The 27,075-nt window shown below is 40.0% G+C and overlaps 1 protein-coding gene across 2 annotated transcripts in view; it reads right to left on the reverse strand.

Moving 5' to 3' along the window:
* RET (ret proto-oncogene) overlaps positions 1-10,426 on the reverse strand; it is an 83,889-nt gene extending 73,463 nt beyond the window's left edge. The window contains exons 1-2 of one of the 2 annotated variants that reach the window (XM_064662547.1): positions 10,325-10,426; positions 9,330-9,661 (exon numbers count right to left, since the gene is read on the reverse strand). In XM_064662547.1, the coding sequence (XP_064518617.1) occupies positions 9,330-9,375 (46 nt within the window). In that variant the 5' untranslated portion in view covers positions 9,376-9,661; positions 10,325-10,426. Of the gene's footprint in view, positions 1-9,329; positions 9,662-10,050; positions 10,068-10,324 lie in introns of those variants that run through there. The other variant, XM_064662548.1, reaches the window with a different exon arrangement.
* Between the last annotated feature and the right edge of the window lie 16,649 nt (positions 10,427-27,075).

Raw genomic sequence — 27,075 nt, forward strand, 5'->3', positions numbered from 1 at the left:
TGCTTTCTAACAGTCAGTTATGTAGGATGGCTAACCCAAAAGGGCCTGTGCAAAGACAGAGGACAGAATGTTTTCCATAAAGTGAAAAACTGACACCTAACTGCATGATCCCAGGAGACAAGGCTTAATAAATTATTGGAAAAGTTATAAAAACACAAACGAAAATAGTCTTTTGCGGCCAGATTAAAAAAAAATTAAAAAAAAGGGCAAGAGGGGTAGGGGAGCACAAAAAAAAAGGCAAGAAGCAAAACCTTGAGCTTGCCATTGTTACTTATTTTCTTAAGCTGTTTACTGCCCTTAAATTTTTGGTCCAATTTTCTTTCAAATTTTATTAGACTGAAATCTAAGAAAATAAACAGTTAAATAAAGACCCTTTTCCCAACAACAGTCTCACTTAAATTCCTCAATAGTATAAGGAAAAATAATTTTATAAAGGTTTCTGGTCTTTACAGAGCTTTTATAGGTGATCTATCACAGTCTCTTAAGATATCCTGCTTGTTGCTGGATCTACAGAAGCTAAGTTCTAAATGTTTGGGTTTTTTCTCTCTCCTTTTCTAAGTACAAAAAAAAAATCTGGAAGATGTATGTTATAAACTCTCTCACTAGCCAAAAAGTCCTTAGCAAAGCAACTTAGGACAACTTTTCTGATCTTCCCAAAGGCAAAAGTTTACCAAAGCAATAAAACTGTTTAAAATGCTTTCTCATTCAGAGCATGTCAGCAATCCTGAATTGAAATGTGCAATAAAATTTATATTACAGCCATATTGTTTCCTCTTCATTACTTCAAAATGTGTATGTTCAAACCCAAAATTTAAACATTCCCATTGCTTTTTTTTTTCTTTTTATAATTGCAACTGGGATGAGCCATTTTACAGAAATCATCTTCCTCCTTTTATTTCATTGACGTCCACAGGCTCAGCTAGAGAAAGCTCTATCCAGAATTGCTCAAAAGCAGTAACAGATAATCACAGTTCTTTTATATTTGCTTCTCTTTTCAAAGGCACTTTGACTATCAGAATAAACAGGGTACCTACTATATAACTCACGGTTCAAAAGCAGCATGAGTGAGCCAAGGTAGCACCAGAAACCATTGCCAAATATCTAGAGTTCACAGAAACCACAGTTGTATAGAAAGCTTTAAGGACATCCTACTTGGTCTAACTCAGGGAAGTTAGACTATTAAAAAAGCTACCTATTAAAACTATCCAGTTAAATAAATCATTCTCTCTCTCTATATATATACACACACAACTTTGTTCATGCTGTCAGTGAAAAGTATCTCAAATGTGTACCTTAGTCACATAGAGGAAGCAGTCAGGAACATTGTACCTAAACCTCAGGTGACAAGGGAGGACAAAGCTATCCAAATTAACTCTAAACAAACCAGCCTTGATATTGTAAACTAAGGCAATACAGAGTTCTATGCAAGCTAACCTCACCTACATGCCTGAGTAGTAGCACATGCAGCTCCCAAACTAGGTGAGTCTTTGTATTTTGCACACAGCAAAAGAAGTTTGAGATGTTATTCTGACTTGTCATATCTTAGTCACACAACAGGGAAACCTGCACCTCGGAGCCATGCCAATTGTTAGACTGGGCACACACCAGGAAAGGGGAACTTGACATCAAATGGTAGCAAAGAGACATTTGGCACTTGAATGTACTGCCAGAGTTTTAACTTTGGGAAGTGCTGTGCAATTCTTTACAGGGCTTTGATGCAGCAGTCTCAGTCTAAAGCATTTTGCTGATACAGGATAAACCTAAACATATGCCTAAGCACTTCAGAGATGGGAGAAAGCTCTGTTAAAACGCTTTACAAAATTACGTTTTCATACTGGAGGTGCCAAAGCAGCACTTTTCTGTTATTAATAATCAGCATTGGATACTTTCTCCAAAGGTCCTTTCAGAACATCCCAGTCATCACAGTGCAACTTCACATAACATTTAATGCCCTCTACTGAAATCCACTCCCATTCCCTTACTCCCCATTTGAATTTTTGGTATTTTTTTCCTGGAAAATAAACTTCTTTTCCTAGTAAAATCAAAACTTTAAGCCTTTTCCTGATGAGAGTTTTTTGTATCTCTTTCTTCCCCCTCCCTATTATTTAGATTTCATAAACAGCACTCTTTTGACTTACAGTCTTGGACAAAACAATTTGGCAATATGTGTTCATATAATTTCCCAGTGCCTGCTTTTATTCTGTGTAAAAGAAAGTCTGATTGCTGCCCTAGAGTACATACACATTTCAAACCCTCTGCTACTCAGAGATGACTGACCATCATAAACGTATGTACTATTCACTCTATACTGGGTATTCCCATCCAAATAGAAATTATTTATTTATTTATTTATTTTAAATCAGCTTTTTAAAGCCATAGACTGTTATGGGCTAAATTTCAGGAAACCATAGCTTTTCTTTATATTCAATTTTATTTATACTAATCTAAATTGTTATCCTCCTTCTTGACCAAGCAGGAATACTAGCTTTCAGCACCTTCCCCTCAAATGCACAGCAGCAACACAAAAGAGCTACTTTCAACATGAGAGGTAATTTTTGAGCAACACAGTGGCATGGGGTGGAGAATAACCTAGTGAATCCAATCCATTCTCACCAACATTTTGTGAAGCATTGATATTTCTTACATTCTTATTTCTCTTTGCACAGAAATACTTTTTAAAGTCCACATTAGATACTGCAATATGGAAGGCAAACTTATCAACAAATGCCAAAAACCTCCAGAAGCCAACCAGTGCAGAACTATCACCTCTTAAGGGAGTCAAGGGGAGCTGCTCTGCACCATCTGTGTTAGGGGCCAGTCTGAAAGTATCAGCTCTTGATGTAAGAATGGTAAAGAACTATCCACAATTATGCATCTACATTTTGCAATACCAACTTTGTGTCCTTAAGCCACTGGGAGGATTTAAGTCTCATCTCCAAACCTCTTTTGGAATGGCACTGATAGGACTACTGGATGCTTGCTCTAATTCAGTAGCAGAATTAGTCTTTAAGAGGCTTCAGAGATATGTGAAATTCTTGTCTACTGATGTCAATACGAGTTTTGCCATTTCACATGTGAAAAGAACAGATAATGGAATTGCCTATATCAGAAAACCTGGTGTCTCTGAATTAGGAGAAAAACCTAGATTTAATTTTATTATCTAAGATTGAAATTTGTCTCACTTACAAGAAAGCCATAATGGACACTAAAGAAAAAAAAAACAACCACCCATTACAGCAACACAAGCAACTTTGTTATATCAGTTAAATATATTGTTTAATTAGTTTTCTAAAGGCATACACTGAAAAGCCATTAGACAGCCATTAAGAGTCATAGATCCATTTTCTTCTTACAATCACCTGATTTACAATCAGCCAAATTTCTAAAGTAATTCAGTCAAACAACATTTTTGGCAGTGTTACCCCAGCAAATTTTCCAATCCCCTTTTTTTTTTGACTGCAATCACACCAATTTTCCCTTAAGCTCTAAAGCGCTGATGATCATCTTCGCTTCAGCAGATTTACACGGCATCTCATAGGTAAAAATGTGCCTGGTATGTTTATGGTCTCATTTCAAGATCTAGAAATCTGAAACTATTCATCTACTTCTATGAAGTAATCTTTAACAAAACCAGTTTTGTGTTTTCCTCATGTGGGGAAAAAAGGGATCGCTTCGGATACCTTTTAAAAAAGGCCAACTCCCAAAGGAGCAAAATACCTCTGGCTATTTACACTTCAGCTGACTTATTGTTTTATTAACAAAAACTTTCTCAATAACCTTATTAACTAGCAACGTATCAACATGAAAATTCATCAAAAGGTTCAAAATGACTTTGCCGAAACGTTGTGGAATAGACCAATATATCTCACTGATGAAAGACAGGATCACAATGTGAAAATAAAGCCTCGGAATAGATTTTATTCTACAGCTTCTCTAATGCTGTTTTTCATTGATGCATCATTGCTCTAGAGATTCTGTAAAGTTTCCCAGTGTGCTTTCCCCACTTTGCATCAGCTCCAATAAGCCCCAGTTTGGAATCATGTGTTAGTCAATCAACAATGCACATGATCTTCAAAGAAGAAAGTTTTTGATGGTGGTACTTTAGAGAAAACTGAGAGAGAGTGTGAGACAATTAGCAAATCTGTAACACAGCTGTTAACTGAACTTGAATTCTGATCTAACCAAACTAATATGCAAACCTCAAATCTACCCTTCTCCCACAGAAATTGCTGTATTTATCCTTGCAATATTTCAGTCACTTGCTTTCCTAAATGTAATACAGTTTTTTAAAAAAAATCATCTGGAGAATAAACAATTCTAAAGTTTCTTTAGAATATTTTGGTGAATTTTTAAGCTTTGCTTCTGCCAAACCAAACAAAAGTGGAAAGCAAGAGCTAAGAACAGACTGTAGCATGAGCGTGCCTCAATCCTGAAAGAGGATGATCTTAACATCCACCTCTCTCACGTAGGGAACCACCACCTGTGTTCAGGTAAGCTTTGCAATGTTACTATTACTAATACAAACATCTAATTTGTTGATTTTGTTACAGGCAATTTGTAACATTTCAAAACCAGGAGACAATTGCCAGTCCATCACCAGCTGGCACAACTTACAGTTCTGCCAGAAAGCTGAAGGATGCCAATGTCGGAATAAAGCAAACCCTCTCCTCACCGCAGACAGGCTCTAAATGACCTTTACACATCAAGGCTCTCCAAAAAACACTAGGCTGCTGTAGTATGGATTTTTTCCAACCCATGGCATATTTGTGTTTGCTACTTTGCATTATGGGCAAGAGAGCATTGTGGAGGAGCAGGACCAGCAGCCAAGCACGGAAGTACAGCAACAAGACAATAAATCCTTTCCTTCCTTTCAGGTGCCAAACTGAGGGGAAAGGGACAAAATGAAAATTAACAAAATACACATGCTCTCACCAGTCATATCTGTCGCTTCAGTAAAAGAAAAAAAATGTAAGACCATAATATGACATACAGAAGGAAAACTGAAGGTGGACACACTACTGAATATGCATCTTGCATTCAGGTACACAACCCACACTGCCATACAAACTGAGTGCTTATGCTAGTGCTACGAGAAATCTTGTCTGCTAATCAAAGCCTAACAAATGAGTTTTAAGCATTAAAATGGTGGGGTTTTGTAATCTTCATATTCATTTCCTTTATACTGTCTTTATGATAGTAACAAAACTCTTGAATGAAGCCAAAGACCAAGACTGCAACAAACTGATTGGCAGAATTAATCACACCAATACCACATATTGCCCTGACTCATACCCTCAGAAGGGAGCACATAACAATGACAAGGGAACTAAATATAACACGAATATGGATTCTATTAGCGTGAGTTAGAAAAAAACCAACAAAGTAAATTACTCTCTGTGAAATGCAAAATGCTGCAGGTTGTGAACTTCAGCGCAAAATTTAATTTGTGAAGGAACTGGAAGGTGAGGAACCTGGGAAAGGGAATAGAATGAGGAGAGACACTAAGCTTAGAGGGCCACAAAGGCTCCAAGCACTTTCCCTGGCAGTTCACAGGAGCACTGGGATGAACTCTGCAGTCAGTCCTGTGCGAGTGAAGCAGCAGTTTCACGGTCCAATGCAGGCAGCAGCAGGGTGGCCAGACAGGGCAAGTGCCACCAGTAGGCTGTGAGGTGCCTGGGGAAGAGCCAGGAGGTAAGATGTTGAACATCCGGGCAAGGACAAGTAACAATGTAGGAAGGAACCAAAGCACTGAAATTTATACTTTGTTTTCTATCAAAAAGAGCAGTGAGGTCTGAAATTTTCACATAACCATTCGATCCTCCTCAAATAAGACATGTATCTAGTGAAGAGCCTCTCATATTTCTTCACAGATTCCCTTTCACCTTACCTCACAGTCAGGGTTATAATAAAACAGAAGTAAAATCCTGATCATATATTTTCTGACCAGAGCACTGATCAAAAAAATAGGCACACAAGTTTGTCTTAGCCCAGTCCCTGGCTCAAGACAATGGTCTGTGCTCCACCATTTGATCTGATCAGCATTGCTTTGATCTGAAGGTGTGAGTGCACAGGAGATTTCTTTTTTTTTTTTTTGGAAGAATCACATAGGTGTTCTTTTCCTAGAGAAAGCATCCATTTACTATCATGAAAAACAAATATTACACAAAATATCTAAACTTTGGGGAGAAGAATGTTAATATTTGCACAGTTGGTCTGTCCTTGATCTGGACACATGAGTTAAGCCAGGACTCGCTGTAGATTGTAATCGGTCAAAATAAAACATTAACTCTGGTAGCATGGAAACATACTGTAAGAATCAATTCCAAACAGATCCAAATTCATTCTAAATGCATATTAGAACCGATACATTCATCAGTAGTTTCATATCACAGTTAATAAAACAGAGAAAAAGCTGAAAAATCTGTATTCAAGAGCACACTTGTTGAAGTAGGATCCCTAATATTTTCATGTAGAAGCAGGTTTCCCATCCAATTTTACAAAATAGGCAAAATATAATGCTTACAAACTGTATTTTATTCACTGAAAACAAATTATCTCTTCAAAAGTATTCCTTTTAATAACAAAAATTACTTTCCAGATGAGAAAATCCTACCAAGCCTTTTCCACAGGCACTCTTTTTTACATTTAACTGAACAAGGTCCTCCTCTGATATCAATGAGCTTTCAGAAATGAATCAAAACTCCAGCACCAAAAAGCCATGCAGCAGGATGTGCAAGTAAACACCCTGAAGCCCTACAACTGATAGGATATGAAACTTTTGAAAAATACATGTACACATTCCATAACAAAACCCTGCATTTCTTTTAATTGATATTGATGAAAGAGACAAAAGTCTTAATTTGAGAGGAAACATTCCTTCTGTTTTCGCTATTTCTAGGCTGCTGCATGTTAATACCAGTGCCTGCAGAAGACTTTTGGTTCAAAAGCAGCAAGGCTCCACTTTTCTGCTTCAGAACAAATGGTCCAGTGTGCTTTTTGAAGCCCAGCAACACAAAATAACCAAATCTCATTCTTTCAACTAATAGCACGCTCACTAGATTGATTACCCCAGCTTACTTAGTAAAATGCCTTTGGGTTTGTTGTGAGCACATGTTTTAAGAACTATGGCACTTTTAAGCTTTCCAAAACCCCACATTTAGATAAACCAAAGATGTACCAACAAGAGGTGAGTGCAAGGGTATCACTGCATGTTAACTTTGGGTGGGAATCCTCTATGATGAGGTCTTGCCCAGGTGAGAGAGATTCCTTCACAACAGCTGGCAAGAGCACGACACAGTTACCATTGAAGAATCTCTGCCTTTCCCCTAGGATGGAGCCCACTGGAGTTTCACTGCATTCCTCCTCCTATGAGGGGATTGCATCATCACTCCTAAGATAGCTCCGCTTCTAAACTGAAACTCCATGAATGCAGGGATTTTGCTGGTACCTTTAAGATATGTCTCATCTCACCCCTGTTGTCAACTCAGCTTTTATTCCATAAAACAGGAATTAGTGTCACACATCTAAACAGTGTGAAACAGTGCTTCTCCACCAACAGACACCCATACAACATTGCTAATATGTTAGACTTCTGGAAATAACTATGAATACAATTACACTAAAGTGTGAGCATAAACGTACACAACGTTTCTTCCCCATAGTTTTAGTAAAAAATTAAGTCAAAGCCGAGAGCATAAACAAAATATTTGCAATTATAAGTATAAGCAAGCGGTATATAAAAAAAGTCTATTTGGCAGCCTACCCTACTCAAATTAACTCCTATAATATTCCTCCAAACTATGGACAGATCCAAGAGTTAACAATTTATGGTCACATTTAATAATAAAAAGTCTTTGAGACTATTTCCAACTGCTGAGGTCTGATACTTAGAAAGGTTTAGATATCTATCTTGAGTGGGGAGAACACACAGAGAACAGAATAATTTTTCCCCTTGAAAGTTTCAGAGTGTAGTTCATATAAAGCCATACAGCTAAAAGTAAAATCTAATCATAGTGCAACTGAAAGGGAAATGATGAAATAAACCCAAACCCCAAAACTTACGAGAAAGCAGCTTCAGTGTTCCAAACATCAGCTAATTAAGTATGTACAATAATCTGTGCTATCACAGCATGAACTGAGTAAGCTCATCTGTCCAACTTAAACAGAAAACGCTGAAAATCATCTTCAAGCAAATGCATGTGAATCATTTTGGCTAATGAAAACATACCCCTCCAGCTGAAGAACTTGCGTAAATTACATTTCTCCTAATTCTGCCAAAAACATTAAAGGAAATGGATTTGCCGAAGATAAAAGCAAAGTAGGCATGATAGATCATCCATTAGCAATACAAGTACGGCTAATTCTTCTTGACAGTGAAATGTCTTGGGATACAACCCATTTTATTTTTTTACTAAGTGTTTAGATGCAGTATATCCTACACATTTTATCACCAGATATCCTAGATTTCAGTACCAATGAGTTTTTATGAAGATCAGGCCTTAACAATAATGTACTAGGAAGAGAAGGAATACGGGCAACTTGAAGTATTTTAGCGTGCTAAAGGAAAAAATGAAATTAAAAAATGAAACAAAATAATGAAATAAAATAGCAGCTTTATAATCTTTGAATGTTACAGAAAGAAGTTTAAAATGGTGTGAACTAATATAATTATTTTGAAATTAACAAGAAGGAACAAGTCACACACTTATGGGATATCACAAAGACGGAATTAATAGTGCACTCTACCCATTGTTAAATCAACTAGTGAACTACGGGACTGGTTTGGGCTTTGCTTTTTTTCACAAAAGCACTTTTGGTGTGCAAGGTTACACTACATTCTCTACCATTGACAACTTTGATTTATCCATGTAAATGTCAGAAATCCATCAGCAAACAAAGCCATATGGAAGAAAAAGAGATATAATGGATTTGCTGTTTGCTTTAGAAACTTGGCATCTGTGGATAGCATCATCTAAGTTACAACTCAGTAACTTTTCATATTCTGGTCATTTTCATTTACCAATCCAAAACGCATTTTATCTGATGATACAAAAAGCTCTGAGAGGAGGAAAACAGAAAAGGAGTAACGTTTTAAAAACTTAGAATAAGAATACATTTTAATATTCTTCCCTTTCACATCATAAATTTAAAGAACAAGAAAACTCACATCTGTTCTAACTTAGCGCTTAAGAAAAGAAGAAAACGTATTAGGGTTATTTATATCTTGTCTGTATTTTGGGAAAGATCTTCGGAGCCGGACCCAGGCGCTGGTGACACCCATCACCCAAGCTCCGCGAAGTTCCCGCGAGGCCGGGTTCGGCGGTACTTACCCCCGCAGAGAAGGAGGGCGCCCGCCGTGCGCCCCGCCGAGAGCATCTTCACCCGCGCCGGGGCTGCTGCGGCCCCGCCTCGGCGCTCGGGCAGCACCGGCCGGGCTGCGGACGGACCCGCGGGCTCTCAGTCGGGCTGGCCCATGGCCCAGGGCGGCGGCAGCGAGCCGCGATGGGAGCGCCGAGCCGGGCAGCGAAGGGACGGGACGGCCCGCGCCGGGATGCCTCTCCGCCGGTCTTTCCCTCGGTCCTCCTGGGTCCGGTGCCGCCCCGCCGCCACCGGCCGGGAAAAAGCGCCTCGTCCCCTCAGTGGTGCCGGCGCCTCTCGGGCTCTGCGGGGAGAAGCGAAGTCACCAACGAAACCTCGCTGGCTGCGCCGCGCCCGCCGCCGCGCCCCCCGCGCTGACCGGGCAGCGGCACCGCCCGGCCCCGGCCAGCCCCCGGCCCTCCTCCCCGGGCCGCCCCGCACTTGCCGCCCCGCCCGGCGGGCGGCCCCCGCCCCGCCCCGCCCGCGGAGCCCCCGCGGAGCCGGCCCCGCCCCGAGCATCCCCGCGGGCAAGGTGCGGGCGCCGGGCGGCAGCGGCACCGCCGGGTCCCGGTGCGCGTCCCGGTGCCCCGGCCCGTGTCCTCCGGCCCCGCGCGGAGGGAGCGGGGCGCGGGCGGGAGGAGCAGGAGGCGGCGGCTGGAGGGGGAGGAAGGCGGGAGAGCCGCGCAAACACACCAGGTGCGAGACAAAGCGGGGACAGGCGCTGCGGCACCAGGATGTGCCCAAGTGGCCGCCTCCCCCCTCAGCCCCAAACACATTAAACGTGTTGAATAATTAATCCTTGGGAGAGGAGACAATTTTTGCTTGATGGTGGGAGGATGCTGTAAAAGATGTGCGCTACCTGGCAAGCAACCAAAGTAACCCGGAACGCACGCGTCTCGCTGAGCGGCGAAACGCCACTTTCAAACCGCAGGCGGGAGGGGAAAAGGAAAAAAAAAAAAAATCTAACCAAGCCAAAGCAGAAATGCGCTTTAACAGGTCGGGATCGCCGAGAAAAGCACTCCGAAAAAGCCGCCGCTGGCAAACACCGCCCAGAGCACTCGCTGCGCCGCTGCCGGAGCAGCCTCCGCCCGGCGAACCCTCCGCAGCGCCGAGCCTGCCCCTCGCCCGGCCACGGCCCCGATGCCGCAGCCGCGCAGCACCCGCGGGGAGCCCGGGACGGGGCGGGCACAGCCCCGCAACGCCCGCCGGCACCGCGCCCGCGCAGGCTCCGGAGGGGACGCGGCGACTCCGGCTGAAGGAAAACCTGCCTCTCTCCTCTCAGGGCATCTTCAACCTGCTGGGGAAATGTTTTTTTTACCCCTCTCCCCAAAGCTGACGCTGCCTCCACACAGCTGCGCTGCTCCAGAGAACTGGGCGTCAGGATTCAGACGCAGACACAGATCAGCAGCTACAGCGCTGATGTTCCCCAGCCTTCACACTCTGAAACGCCCAAGCAAGAGCAAGGAGACACACAGTAGATTGATACTCAGTGCCATTGCACCTAGCATGATTTGCTATAGATTATTTAAAAGAAGCCAAATAGGAAATTCTCTCTCTAGACTTGTAAGGACTCTGCTTACAATACCCAGCATTGTAAGAGGCAAAGTGCAAGAAACCACCCTACCGAACTGGTAAAAAAACTAGCCTATTTCAACTTTTCTGTTAGATCTCCATCAAGCATTCCCATGGTCATCATAAGGCTTGGGAAAACAATAAGCCAAGTCCAAACACCTGGAAGGGTAATAATGAATTTGAGATGAACACTAATGACCACCATTAATTGCATTTGAAGCTGCCTGTCAGATAGTATAAATTAAACTTTCGAATACTTACTCACGTGCTCCAGTATTTGTGGGGCTTTTGCAAGCACCTGAAAGAGGGAACAGGGGAAGTCTCCATAAACCAAAGGAAAGGCTATAGCAAAGAAAGCAACATATAAAACATTAACATTAAATCAATGCTTTGTAGAGAAACATCTTACGTTAAGCTAAGCTTTATCTTAAATCATATTTAAAAGCTCGTGCAGTATACAAATCAATATTGATGCCATCTAAAATACACCACTATCATCTGCACTGATAAATGCCAGTTTCCATCCAGGACAAAGTGACTTCTTGGAAGAATTTCAAGGAGTTACAATCTCTTCTGGCATCTCAGCAACTGAAGCCAAAGCTATACTCTTCTGCCAACTTCAGGCTCTGCTCCAGCACACTAAAACCAGTTTTAGATGCCATCATGTTCGTCATACAAGGAACAGAAGTAAGGTCATCAGAATAATTTTTTCATTTGATTTCCAGGCTTTTAAGTTAAGCAGATTTATTCATTTTCAGAGGATCATAGCTTATGCCCAGCACACCTGGAAAAAACTGGCCAACTTGGATGAGAAAGGAACTAAATACTGGTATCTTCATTGTTCCAACTACAGTGATGATCTCTCTCATGTTAATGTAGTCACTATTCTTTCTGGAGCTGTTCTCCTTTACAGTCTCTTTGCAGTGAACAAGGAAAAGTGATGGTATATTGAAGAAACATAATTCATCCGGGAAACATAGCCTACCATACGGAAGGCAAAAATAACTTAACTGCAGCACCTCTGAAACCTCTCAAAAGCCTATCAAAATGGACGCATTTTAACTTTTCCACTCGGAATTCAAACTTCAGGGGGAAAAAATGAAACCTGTCCTGCCCAGCCTGGTTTCCACATCCCTGAAGAGGCCCAAACAGGCTGTGAACCATCTGCCCTTGAGTTTACATGAGGAATACAAGCCTACAACAACCATCTCCTTCCAACAGCTAACTTCTGCTCTGATATGCATAAAATACACGTTCATGTCATTCACTTGGTTTCTTTGCCTGGAGGCCTTTTGAAAACTGAATGAAAATTGGTGCTTGTAAATGGGGAATAGAAAAAGCAAGGTGTCCTTAATTTCCCAGACAAGCTCAACCTTTATAGTAACATCTCGCAGCACTCTCCTAGCAAAAACACTTTGGAAGTAAATCAACACTTTCCTGAAGGCTGCTGCAATTGTGAAACTATGGCTCATACTCTCCCCTGCTTTGACTCATTCATTTGGCACAGCAGGCTGAGCTATTAAATTATGGTAGGTTTTTCTTCTATAAAGGCACCCTGAGATGTCTTGATACCATAATGCTTCCTGAAACTGATGCTAATTGATAACAGTTTCTTGGTTCCATCAGAAGTCTTAGGTCATGCTCATTTAGCATCAGGGCAGGACACTTGAGGACTGTTCCACCTTACCATGTTTTCCAAACACTCACACATGAACATTGAAATATTTTCAGGCAAAACTCCTCCTGGAACATTGTGTTTAAAATCTAATTCTTGATCAGTTCAGGACTCGAGTACTTTTTCCCCCATGCTATGAGGTTGGTTACTGTAGAGTCTTAGAGTCTGAAGTGCTGCTGTTGATCATGTAGGCAAAAAATATTTTAAAATGATAAAAATTGCACTCAACACTACTTTGTGATCAAACTGTCGAGGCTTTCATACAGTTACAACTAGGATGGCACTGAACAGATATTCCTGAGGTAGATCTAATAGTAAAAGGAGAGATCAAATTTTGATCCTGACAATGACAATTTATCTGCATGGTATACTTAATTCAAGTTCTTATATACATGTTTTTCCACAATTCCTGGGCTTTATTTTCCTATCCTTCTGTCTATTTCTTTCTTCTCTACTTGTTACATACATCTAACATTTGAACATCATCTGTTTAATTTTTGTCCATTTGAAAAGGCAAAAAGCAGTGTGTTTTCCTGGAATACTCATCTAAAAGTGCTATGAATTGGTCAGAAACACCCAATACCACAAGAAAATAGCAAATCTGTGCTAAGAGATGTCTCTAGCATGGCACCTAGACAAGGGAACCAAGAAGCTATTTCTTTCAAGTCAGGAGGTATTAAATCATTCTTGTGGAGAAAGAGTGCTACCAACTATCTTGATAACATGAAGTTTAAGCAAGAGCTCAGTGTTGTCCAATAAAGAGATGTCAAAGCAAAAACCAGGATTCTTGTGAAAACAGAGACAAGGGACTGGCATAAGTGAAGATGCTGTGAGGGAAAGCAGAACAGATCGTGAGCCTGGGCCAGGATCATGACCAATGTTCCTTGGTGACCTGTCAAAGCTATCCCTCCCATGAGCTGGCTTCAACAGGAGTCATCTGACCTAACTGCTGCTTCTTGACGATAAGATTCTAAGTTCCTTCAACAATAGTAGTTTGTGTCACTGTAAATACAATATAGAGCCTTTTAGAAAATACATTAGTCCACAAAAATTCCCTGATTTCTGACCATCAATTGTTTAACTGAAAGCATAAACTTAACTATCAGAACCATAATAAAATCATAAATCACAGCCATCTGTTTTCTTGGACAAAAGATCTCAATGTCTGATGCCATCAGAAGTCAGTAACAAAATAGTTCTCTGACCATTGATTTATCTGAAACTTTCACCTGTTTGACCTCGTTGCTGCAGGTTCCCGTGAAGCACAGGGTGATTATGCTACAGCATTTCCATGCAAAGAGGAAACAAGTTCTCCCAATACTTGCACACAATGGCTGTTTTCTTGTTTCGTTTCCACTCAGGATCTCATGTCATCTTGTATCTGTCTTATTACATTAGCCCCCAAAACCGACAGAAAACTCAATCTCAGTTTTCCTATCTTTGTTCAGAGGATTGTCCATGAATGCTACCTATTATGTCAGCAACAAGGCATATGGAGTGCATGTTGTTGTGATGCACTGACACTGGACTGTTGCCGTTTCAATAACATAAGTATCAAAACTCAGTGAAACCAAAGCTGCATTTTCTATACTATTGCGTGCCAGCAGGATTACAGGAACCCAATGAAATCAGGATGCAACCTCTTGCTGGGGTGATGTGCCCTGTCCCACGTGAGAGAGACCCCGTTGTCACAAGGCTGATGTGCATGTTGCAGGGCATCCAGCAGAGCTGTGCTGGTGGCTGTCATTCCATCGCTGCAGGAATGTCCCCCAGCCAGCATCAGGGACAGCAACAGGGCTGATGACTCACGATTATCTCATTTGCAGAGACAATCCTTTTTTGCCTGGGACCATACAATAACATCATCCTAACAGTTGTAACCCAGAGGCACCTTGGCATTGAGGCTCAACGTTTATTCCATTACTCAAGAGGCATTAATTTCCCTGAGGTATTAGCAAACATTAGTATGAAATATCTCTCCACATCAATATAAGCAGTAAAGTTCTTCTGAACTTTGAAGACTGGATTTTTCTAGCTTTTAAACAAACATTTTGGATCTGCTTGGAAATGTTATGAACATGCACAAGCACATTCACACATACCCCATCAGAATTTGAATAGTAGGGGGTATGTACTTTTCCAGAATTCACAGTACAACTATTTAGAGAAATATATTGAAACTGGCAGCTGATAAATTAAAACCAGCTAGCAAAATATAAAACATCCTTTGTTGACTCTTCTCCAGGTCCATTTCCAGCAGATAATGTACTACTATGGTTGTAACAATAAAAAGATTATTTTCATCCTAGTTTCTTAGAATTCAGTGTCAAATATAACAGCCCACCTGAGAGATGTGAAACCTTAATTCCCTACTTGTTTATAAAGAACTTACAGCCTGGGTTATGACCAAGGCAAGCTTCCTGTTCACTGCCTGGCTAAAGTACCCCTATAGTGACCTGGGGGAGGTGAATATGTTGGAGAGTGATTCTCTCCAATATACAGTCAGATCTGCTCACTATGATTTGCAACTCACCAAAACTATTTCTGAAGTTTGTTGATGACCCTAAAAAATACTTCATCACCAACTGAAATAAAAATAGTAACAGCCAGATAAAGCTGTGATACATCCTAAATGACCAGTAAATATTTGTGAACTTGAGCTTACATTTTGTTTCTTTGTTACATAGGACATTTGGCTGCAGAAAACTTGAAAACATAACCACAGTATACCCCAGGGGCTTCAAACCTGAAAAGCAAATCTAAGGAGTTTCAAATATCATAATTTTAAAAATAACTAAGTCAAAATAGACAAATACTTCAGTATGAAATGCAGTCAAATTGGACTGACAAAAGTATATCTTCCTTGAGCAGTATCAAACATGGTATTCTTTAAGTTCAACAACTAAGCTCCAAAATCTTTTCCGGTTTAACTTTGCCACATTGCTCCTTAGAAGAGGCCTCACTTTCCTTGCACAGACAACTTTGCATGGGGGAGCCAAAAGAGACTTCCCAGCCACACTACTCTTCATACCAGTTCCTGCCACCCACAGAAAGGTTCGGTACCTGCCACAGTGACAATGTCACCTGCTATCAGAGATGTGGTCCTGCCAGAGTTAGCAGTCTTCAGTCCTGGTGGGATACCATGGTGGGATGCAAGCAGTTGGGAAAACATGGTAGCTGCTGACTTACCACCTTACAGAGTTCCCACACAAATGAAACAAAATCCCTGACAGAGCTTTGACAGAGCCCAGGGCCAAAGGTGAGAGGCATGGACACTCAAATCATTCTGTCTTCCACAAAATAAGCCACTGGGACAGAAGTGTCAGACCCTGCTACTCCTATGTATGATTTAGTATGGGAAGAAAAAAAAATTAAAATAATACACATTATCTTCTTTGATAATGACAAGAGCTTTATGGCAACAGCAGGTAAGGGCCTTGGTTGTTGAAAACTTCCAAGTTTAAGAATAGAGGTACTATAATTCACATTACTGGTGGATTAGCCCCGATTCCTTAAGGGGAAATGGTGACCTGATAGTCTTCTCTCTCCTAAATCATCAGGTCAAATTCTGTCAGGGAAGAGCTGACAAACTCATGGCCGTTATTCAGGCATGAATATAAGCATGAAGGCACACTAAAGTTAATGAAAAGAAGATCACATTCAATGAAATAACAATTAATTTTGTCATTATAGGAATTAGTATAAAAATATCAGAATCAGGACTTACAAGGGATTTCACCTCTAAGTTAACCTGTATTGGGTTAAATGATCTACATAATCTGATTTACTTTCAGCCCTGTATGTTACTAAATTGTAATCATTAGAAACCAGGAAATATGATCCTAGGCTAATTCAAGAGATCTGGATTCACACTAAACTGTATATTGAAATATATGGTATCATGGCCATAAAAGAAAGCACTCAGATAGTCAGGTCACACATCTTCATTTGCGCCACGGTTTATAGAGGCACGTTTGCCCCTGCATTCTATCGATCTAGCAGGATGTGTTTTTATATTACACATGTCTCTACATTTAAAGAACATTACATTAAAAATGAAATCAAGAGGAAATGTGAGGGCTGAGATTGCCCCATGCATTTTTCATTTGCCCACTTATATGCCTTACCAGTCCTATTCAGGAACACCTAGAAATAACATCAGAACTAGTGCTGGAACTTGTTAATTCCTGGGAATCAACTCAAAGATGTAACCTCAAAATAACATACCTGAGACTAACAGAGGACTCTGCCTTGTTTTTCCTGTGCATTGAGTAAGCTCAGAGTCCTGTAAATGCAAGAATATGCAATTACATATACAAATATTCTGAACAAAGGGGGTTAATTCAGACTGAAAAGGTAAACTCGGTTCCTATTTTGAGTGCCTAATACTATAGTACTGTTCTTTAATGTAGGCTCTTCCATTCTTAACTTTTTTTGAATTAAATTTTCAGAATTGTACCACATGGAACCACACTGAGTGCTGCATAAGTTATCTCGTTAAAATATGAGATTTTAAACAGCTGAAAACAACCATTTCAAAGGAAAATAGTCTGTTGGTCTAGTTAGTGTAGGTAGCCATGACATATTATAAATATACAAGGCACCAAGCATATTAGCAGAACCTGGTTTTCCTAAAAAAAAAAACCAAAAAAACCCACAAAACGAAGTTGAGCCCCAAAACAAGAACAGCACACAACAAAATAGGTGTCATAACTCATATCTGGTTTTTAACTTTGAAATTTGATCATCATTTGAACTTAAAAAGGACTAGAACGTTCTCAAAATCATCCTGGCAAATAAAAGGAGAAATGGGTGCTAAGTCCTGGCCAGCCCAGTAGAGATTCACCCTGCAGCAAGAGGTCCACGACCTTCTAACACACTGCATGGCCCTAAGGCTCTGTAGAGTGCAAAACACGTTATGGTCAAATGGACTTCTCTGGAATTTTAGCAGAAAATCTTCAGAGAGTGCTGAGTGTGCCAGTTCCTTTAGTTAGAGGCTTAACAAGCAGGCCAATGTGGGTTGATTTTTCAAAGAAATGGGAAAAATCCTTTCTTCCCTCAGGTCTCTGTTCAAAATGCCAGGTCATGAAAGTGTTTCAAAGTATACACTGACAGAGGACCTCTTACCATTTCTTTTCTAGAAGATACCTTACCTATATGAAGGTGCAAAATATTATATAAGGTTTACCTGGGGAGAAGAGACAGGGTCTCTGTCACAGCTACCCATTATCTAGCACAAGGCTCTGACTGCACTTTCTCCAGTACAAACAGCAACAACAGCACGAGATAACAGTAAACTCAATTCTACCTATAATGCACATATTAAAAATATTATAAAAGTAGTATTTTTTTTCTCTTGGTGTTGCAAATCCAATCACCAAGGACAGTTTCGTATTTATTTTTCCTCGTTTTCAGATAGAAGGAAATATATCTGTTTTGGTGAAATACTGCCTACCTTTACTCACATGCAGAGAAATAATATAAACCCTTAGAAGTTCATTATGCTATTCCTTTGTGCCTTGACTTCCATGAACTTACAGAGCAGGAATCAGAGCCCAGGGGGAGAAAGACAAGAGAAACTTTAAGTGCCTAAAGCAGATAACCGAAAGTAGGTTACCATCATATTTTTAATTTATGCATATTACGAGCTGAGCTGACAGTCATATATGTCTCCTATTATCAACGGCTAGGCAGTTTTCTCTTTTGAGTTAGCACTGTCAGATAGGCTACCTGGAGTCTATTTCTATTTGTTTGGGCTGTGGAGCACCCTGTATTTTAGCTCAGAGAAATCTGTCTTCCTTGGAATTTCTCTAAAGCGGCATATATGAAGGAAACAGTTTCTTGTTTCTAACTCATGGCAACTCAGAGCAACTCAACACAGCTGTTTCAGTTTTGTTAGCAGATCGAGCAGCGTTTAACTAAAACTGAGAGCTCAGTGAATACAAACAAGGCCTCACCAGGTGGTGTTTGATGCAGGGCAATAGTTCAGCAGGCTCACCACTCATTAATTGGAAGAGAAAACTTTGAAATATTGGCTATTGTCCCTTAGATTCTGACAAACAAAATTCATGAGATCCAATCTGAAATGATCTTTTTTTCCATTACACTTACTGCACTGGAATATTGCCCGGTTAACACCTGGCAGAAACTGGTTTGACTGATCCAGGTAAACAGAAATCAGGTAAGTCAAGGCTCCATCAACCTACAATCAACAATTTTACAGGTCTAATATTTCTAAGTTAAACCAGACCTTTTCATCTCTCCTATAATACGTCTCATGTAAACTAGGCACAGCCAGTCTCTCCACCATTAAATCAACCATTGAAGGAGTAACAAAATATATACAGCTAAGGCACAGACAGAACAAAAGATTGTGATTGAAAGAGAAACCGTGCAGTGAACCTAAGAAGTCAATTTAGAGAGTCTTGACATGTTTCATCAACATGTAATGGGGAAGTGCTCCCGTGGGGAAGGTGGTTTTGTCTCAAGTCTTTTATACTGGTTCCTCAGCAAATGCTTTGCATAAGGCATCCCTGAATGAAAGGAATGTCTGGTATATTAAAAAGCTGCAATGCTTTAACTGTTGATGATGGAGACTTTAAGAAATGAAGTCCTAGGGCAGAGAGTTGTAGGGATGTTGACCTACAGGGTGTTGACTTCTGCAGCCAGTGCAGTCCCCAGGCACACTGGCAGGCTGGGTCTCCTGGAGGTGTCCCTCCAAGTTGTGGTGCCATAGATGAAGCCTGATAAGAACTCTCTATAAAATAGTAACTATTTATATATTATTTTGGAGGGAATTTTATCTCCACCCTGCTGACCCCAATCCGAGCTCTGGGATCATTTGTAGAAGTGCTGAACTCACTTTTTTCAAAGGATGCTGTGTGTCTACATGGAAAAGATGCTTAATGTCAAACCAAATCAAACAAAAAATTTCCTGTCTGAAACAAACCATACATATCTTACTATGCCACCAGCCAGAAAACACAGAAAAGCACATGTCCAGTGTACCTGAGACTGGCCTGATAGAGTCTTCCAAGACGCTAAGCGGGTAATCGCCTGTGGTGAATCTACTTTATTTTGCACGCCTAACACAATAATTCTTAACGAGATTCCACAGATTAGAGGACATGAAATTAAGCAGTTTGCAGGGAAATACAATGTTAGACGTTAAGCTGACAGTCCTCAGTACCCACCAGCTAAGATGCTAGTGGGAAACAGTGTCAGAATAATAAGACATTCACAAGAAAAGGACATAGATTAAGTCTCTTTAACCTCATTAACTGTGTTAAGAAAACACTGGTTGTCACCTGCTGACATCTTGTTCAGTAGAAAACTGAAAACAAGAATGCCTGCTCTGTCAGAACCGATTTCCAAGTCACTGGGGACTTGAAAAAGTTTAAGTAGACAGAGAATGACAAGAAGCTCTAGCACAAACCAACTGGAACCACATTATCAGAGCATGAAGTTAGGAATATTAACTTCTTCTAAGCTATTAGACAAAAACTCTCAAATCACAAACCCAGAAGTAATTTTAAAGGACCTACTGCCTTCAGTATCTTCCATTTTGGAAGGCTTTAACCTCACCTAACTGTCCCACAGATCCCAAATTTATGGGTGTTAGCTTAGGAGTTTTGCTCTATAATATTAATCGAACTGTTTGCTGGATGTTCTCAAAGTTATTTTGCTCTGTGCATTCATTTTGAATCCTATCCAGTCTTTTAAAATACATCCTGAAATGCCATTGTTACCTGCATCAGCAACATACCTATCTCCTTCAAACTTCCTGTGATTACTCATGAGAGAGAACTCCTGAAAACAGTTTTCCCTCCAGGAAATGCTTGAATAAGACTGAAAAAAAGTTTCTATTGATTATTGCCATAAGAAACCTGCAGTGACTTCATAAAGATGATTCAGAGCTCAGCTTAGGCAGGGTGACTTAATGTCACTACACAATCCTACATGAGTAAGAATTCAAAATATCTCCACTATGTGATCACACTAAAAATTTGTCCTCTGAACTTTTCTTTTTTTACTTCCAACTTCCTCTCTGAACTCTGAGGTACACTTTCTGCTTGTCTACATCTTATTGTACTTCTTTATATAATTCCTCTCTCTACTATATTAGCCTTCTGCAATCAACTGTTCAAGTGCTTCCCTGCAGACTTCACAATACAGACGTAAAACCACTAAGGCTGGCATGAAGCACAGTGAAGGGACCTGCATGGGAGTAGTGAATGCTATCCAGGAGGACATCCTCAGGGCAGGACAAGCTCAGTCCTTGTCTATGTCCTGTCCAACAGTCACCTTTCCAGTACAAATACTGAGTGACATGTCAGGACTGACCTAAGATGTCTTACCTGTATAGGGCTCACCAGGATCAGATTCCTGAGGAAGTTAGGGTCCCAGGCCTATGTTGTTTCTTAGACTTTGGTACTGGGTGGCTACAGATGAGCTGCAAGTCTCAGAGCAGTGACAGAGTGGCCCAGAGCCTGTTGGCAAAGCCCACAAGAGTGGCCTTGTTGCTCCAAGCTGTGCAGTGAACCTGGGAAAGTTGTTTTGCCGCCATCCGTGACCCAGCACAAATTGACAAACAGCTCATAAGGCTCAGCCTGCAATCTACATAGCATACAAAGCCAGTCCCAGGTCTTAGAGCCTGCAACATTTGGGACACGAGGGATGATTGAGTTTAAAGGCCAAGGGAACAGAATCAGAAAATTTCTTTCCCAAATAGAATGTGTCATCTATTCTGTTTTTCCACTGCAGAGTGAGAAGATACTGACTCCCCAGCTAATAGTAGAAGGTTTTCATCAGCTGCACTGGGCTCCAGTGAATAAACCCAATGATTTTGTCACCAGCCAGCTGAGCTCAGAGCCTGGCTGAGTCAGCTGCTCAGTGTCTCCACTGTGCGAGTGGACATGCTCTGAAACGCAGCATCTGGCAGTGACAGTTTTCCCTTTTGCACATCATCTGCTTCACTGCTCTTGCATAAGGGTGATCTAAAGCTTAGCAAAGACTCGTAGCTGGAAATATCACACACGCAAAATAATTACAGTAATGCTCTTTCATTTGCAGAAAGCAATTCATTAGCTACCCAAAAGAGCTGAATGACTCAAGAAACTACAGCTAACAATAAGCATTTAAACCATCCAGAACCAAAAAGCAGAGCTATGGTGCCTTAACAGGGGTGGAGTATTTCTTATTTACATAGTTTTTGTGGCAAAAACACTACTACTACTTCCTATCTAGATGCCATAAAAAGAGTTCACTACAAGTATTAGAATGGCATACTGTACTATTGTTGCTCCAGTGCAAAAAAACTTATGATTTATCTTTCTGTAATACAAATACAGTGTTGTTAGTGGAAATAACTCAGATCTATTGCCTTTAGTGTTGCATGAACATTACCACATACTCAGAATTATTATTATTATTATTATGGTTATTATGGTTATTTCTCTTCTCAAAAGAGAATCAGTGAAAAACACATTCCCTATTAGATACCCCAAAGGTGGATTTGTGATATCAAGTAAGTTGCCCAGAGTCAGTAGCTGGGAACAGAGCTCAGAGTCAATACATACAGACCTGGACCACAGTATTTGACAGGGAGGAGGAGACAAAGGAAAGTTTCACCTGTCTGCTGGAAGTTGGCAGGGAGCCCCAGATAAGCTTAGCTGTGTGTATTCCTCATTCTCTGTAATGTGCAGTCTTCACAAAGCATGCACTACTTGACCTGGATGAAAATCAGTTAGCAGGCTACTTCATCTTGAGTCAGTTTGATGTTTTCTCATTAAACCTTCATCCCTTGAAAATCATAAATGTGTAATTCACTCTGATTCTGCAGGTGTTAGTCAGGCTTCTAGGCCTGTGGATGAACTGATGGTAGTATTTGGAGAACTTCAGTAACATTGCTGGGTTAGTGTTCTGGGTCATTAGTCTAATAAAATGCACGTCTCGGGACAGAAACAAGCAAGCACAAACATTTTCTCAATCAAGGAAAACAGCCAACGTGGTCAGTGACAGACACTGGAATATAAAATGAGAAGGTATTCAATGCTAGAACAGTATAAAGACAATGCAATGAAGAAAAATAAAACTGAATCCTGGTCTGTATGCCTGGATAAACTGCTTTGCTTAGACTCTTTTATTCAAGGCTCACACTTTCAAGCCTAGCATCCAAAAGTCCTGCAACTCAGTATGTAGTATACAGCTCAGTCCATTTCCCCTGGAAGGCTTAGTGTAACAACTTGCTTATGATGCTCTTTCAGTGTTTCCAGGCAGGCTGCAAACTCATTTCTGTGATACATATAGCATATTGCCACTCCATAGATACTACCACAAGCTGTAATGACACACACGTGTGGATCAGGATCTTATGAGCCAAATCAGTGTCATCACTTGTTTACTGTGATGGTTCCTGCTAGCTGCAGCAAAGCTTGCCTTAGACTTATGATGAGCAAATTCATATGCACAGAACTACCCACGATAACACAGTTTGTCTCTTCAAGAGTTCAAGGAACATTTGGACAAGGCTCTCAGGCACACGGCGTGAGCCATGGGAATGGCTCTTGGGGCTGTCTTGTGCACGGCTGAGTTGGTCTTGATGATCCTTGTGGGTCCCTTCCAACTCAAGATATTCTATGATGTGTGTGCAATATATATGTGTGTACATGTATATATGTGTGTATATGTATATATATGAAACTATGAGTTGAGGTGTTAAGAAAACTGCAAGCATTAGGTTTATTATTTAGTAAATGTAAGAGTATTTACAGATTATGTTATTACAGAGCATGGGAGAAGTGTTATAATATTAAACCAAATCCCTTTCATCATTAAAAAAGGTTGATTTTTGGCTAATGGCAGTAGACTTCAAGAAAATGTGCGAACCCTCACAAAGCTTTCACAGAGCCTTCAAATATTTTTTTATCAGACTAACACTGATTGGTTGTACCTTTAATATCTTTCTTTCCTGACAGATGTCAGTATTCCTTCCCTCTGCATGCTTTTACTCTTTTACTCCCTCAGAAGCAATAAAAACCTTCTCCACTTTGATAATAAACCTTTATTATCAAAGGTTTATTTATCTGAGCTATTTTATATAGCTCGAATATAAATTACCTTGTAATAAAGCAAGTGTTAGCCAGATCAAAAAAAAAAAAAATCAATTAATCAGTAAGGATTATTAGTCAATCATGTAACTAATTAAAATCATTGATTGATAAACACAGCACAGCAACAAAGTTATCTTACTCCTAACCCAGCAAAATGATCTGCCTGCTGCACATGCAGATAGTATGGGATAACCTGCTTACAGATAAGTCTGCAACTGCTGACCAATCTATTTTTACTTAGTAGTAGTATTTCCCCAGCTCAGCAGTTCTGACAGATCACAGCTTTGAGTCTGAGACATTTGTGAACCATCTCTTTGTTAGTCACAAATAGCAAAGTGCACATCGATAAATCACACCCTTTGTCTCTTTCTTTTCCCTCCCCCACACAGTTGCTGCTTTTTCTTGTCAAACCAACCCAGGCTGAACACTATTAACCTGGAAGAAATTCTAAAGAACAGATCCTATGTAATAGAAAATGACCTCAAATAATTAACATTTTTGAAGTGGTTTTTATCTGAATTTTGTCCAAGGTACATAAATCATCATTCAACTTTCCTCTTCCTGGCAGTGCACTTAGACATAGCAACTCTTAAAATGATGACATCACCATCCCATGATCCTTCATTATAAGTAATTAAAGCAGTAATATGGCTCCTCTCATGCAGTAATCATCAACCAGACTTATTCATATGAAATCTCAGGCACAGTGCACCTGAGGTGAATCAAAAGAGCACAGGACTCAATGTTTTTGGTGAACTGCTGGTACTTTTGTGTGAATTTATTGCTGCTGAGAGAGTAGTGTATGTTAACATGCAGGGAGACTAAATTCTGCTATTAATCCATGAGACAGGCACTGCAGAGGTAATAATAGATTTCCTATTCACGTACAGCATCAAGGCCGTAACAAGGAAGGAAGGGAGGACTTAGTTTAGTCTGTGCCTCTTCAGATTTTGGCCTGTCTCATAAACACACTGGCAAAGCTATCAACATTAATGTCTGGATAATATGTTCAGTGGCAGGGACAATACCCAACAGGAACTCTGTTAGACACTCAAACACCTTTCTGCAAAGACTAATGATGACAAAAACTATCTTATGCTTTGGTCCAAAACCAATAAACTAGATCAGCTACACAATAGCAGCTTACCCTCTAATGATGTAGCCATTACAGGTTTTTGAACTGTTATTGCATGAATTCCAGACCATTATTTTAACTCATTACAAAGCTTCAAAATATGCACTGCTATTTTCTACATAGCAAACAATAAAGCATTTGTCTGCCACAGGCAACTGCGACACAATCCGTCACATTATATTTTAATTCACATCCCGCTTGGCAATCTCATCTATGTCTTTCTCTTTAAGAAATACTGCAAAATATGGTCCAGTTTAGGGGACTCCTTGGAAAGCCCCATTCCAGCCTTAGTTGCTTCCGTGCAGGCAGGAGTTGATAGTCCCCACTGCTGCAGACATAGTCATACTACTGCTGTTCTGTATATCTCTTTTTTCTGTCCCATTATGTATTCCACTAACCTGGCATAACTAATACTATTTATGCTGCTGAGTTTAGTTAGGTGATTATCATGGTTAGACCAAAAATTTTGTGCAAGTAGACCAACCTGCACTGATATTTGCAGTAAGCATGATAGATGTGCAACCAAAAAAGGCATCTAGGAAAGGAGAAGAATATTGATAAAGAATTTTTCTTTATCCATAACTCCGGTTGTGACAAAAAAATTCTGGATTACAACTATGTCTTTTTATTGCTTCCATAATTTACTAGATTAAATTATTCTCACTATTGAAGAAATCTTGGAGGAATGGCTATTCAGAACCTGATAATCTAGAATAACATCTTCATTTCTTTGGCTATGGTGATTCAAACTACCTGCACATCTGCCCCACACCTACTTTTGTCTTCCAAGCCTATGTCCTGCCTCCACCCATCCTGAATCCACACGATGGCACTACACCACACCTGTGTCAAAAAACACCAAAGAAACAGAGCTTAGAGCTCAGCATTTAAAAGAGGAGAAGCCTTGCCAAAACTAGATGTCAGTTAGAATTTACCTTGCGTCACTAAGTAGAAGGCTTCTTTTTAACCTTCTCTCCAGCTGGGAAATGCAAATAGAGGCAAATCTGAGAGCACAGGGAGGATCTTAGGGGTGTGGTCATGGTTCCTCAGGTACGATCAGCTTTGGCAGGGTCCATAGAATCATAGAATCTAAGAAACACTGTCCCATTTCATCTGAAAACAATGAAAAGAAAGAAGGAGAAAAAAAAAAGACAGAAACCATTTCATACAGTGAAAATGATGAAGTGCTTACTGACTTTCTCATCAGTCTTTTTAGATAGGTAATGCATGATTCCTTCCACATTCTTCGTTCTTCTACAAAGGTTACACATCCCCTGTTCCAGAGAAAGATCAGACATGACTGTCATTCCTAATATTTGTATAACTACTCTTGAAAAAAAATAGAAATTACAGAGTCTGGCTAGGCTTTCTCTTCTAATGCTTCATTTCCTCAATATTAGAGGATAGATGTTTTTCCTTATATCAAATGTAAATTTTCCATGCTGCAATTTAATCTATTTTGCTTTACCAGCTGTATTCCCACCTATCTACAGTGTACAAAACATATAGTTTTCCTGTCTTTCTATCTACATTCCACTTATTAGATCCATCATTATATTGACCTGATTTTACAGAGAAAAAATTTACTAGGGTAAATTTTAAGAGTAGACAGAGAAGCATTATAAGAAGAGCAAGTAAGCAAACCAGCTTGCCAGCTTGTTTTCATACTACTTTAAAAAAAAAATATCTTTGTAAAAAACCCTGCTCCCAAAATAGTATCATAGGAATAATGCTACCTAGAAGGATAAAAAATTATATCTAATGTAGGATTCAGAAGCACGTATTATTAGTTCCCCTTCAGTTTCATCTTCCTCTATTCAGAAAAACATATTTCCGTGGATAGCTGTATTTTACCACTACCCAACAAAAGGTTGGCTAAAGAGTATTTGATCTTTCTGACCAAAACTATAACTGATTGACCTTTTGCCTTGATACAAAAATTATCATCTTTTCTGTCCTATCATTATCATCTCTTAATTAATCCAATACAAAGGGTTGCTTAATTAGTTAACTCCTCTATTTATTTAATCTGTTTACCAAGGAAAAAAATTCATTAAAAAATTTTGGACTGCAGGCCTTAAAGTGTGATCACCTCTGTAAGATTAATGTGCAGATATATTCAGTTTTGTTATGAAATTTATAGATAATATTTATAAAATATTTTCTAATTAGAATTGTAATCCATTTTCTCTCTGTGTGAAGAACGTTAATAAAAAAAGGGTTTA

Source organism: Pseudopipra pipra, chromosome 8 (genome assembly GCF_036250125.1).
Source record: "Pseudopipra pipra isolate bDixPip1 chromosome 8, bDixPip1.hap1, whole genome shotgun sequence".
NCBI lineage: Eukaryota > Metazoa > Chordata > Aves > Passeriformes > Pipridae > Pseudopipra > Pseudopipra pipra.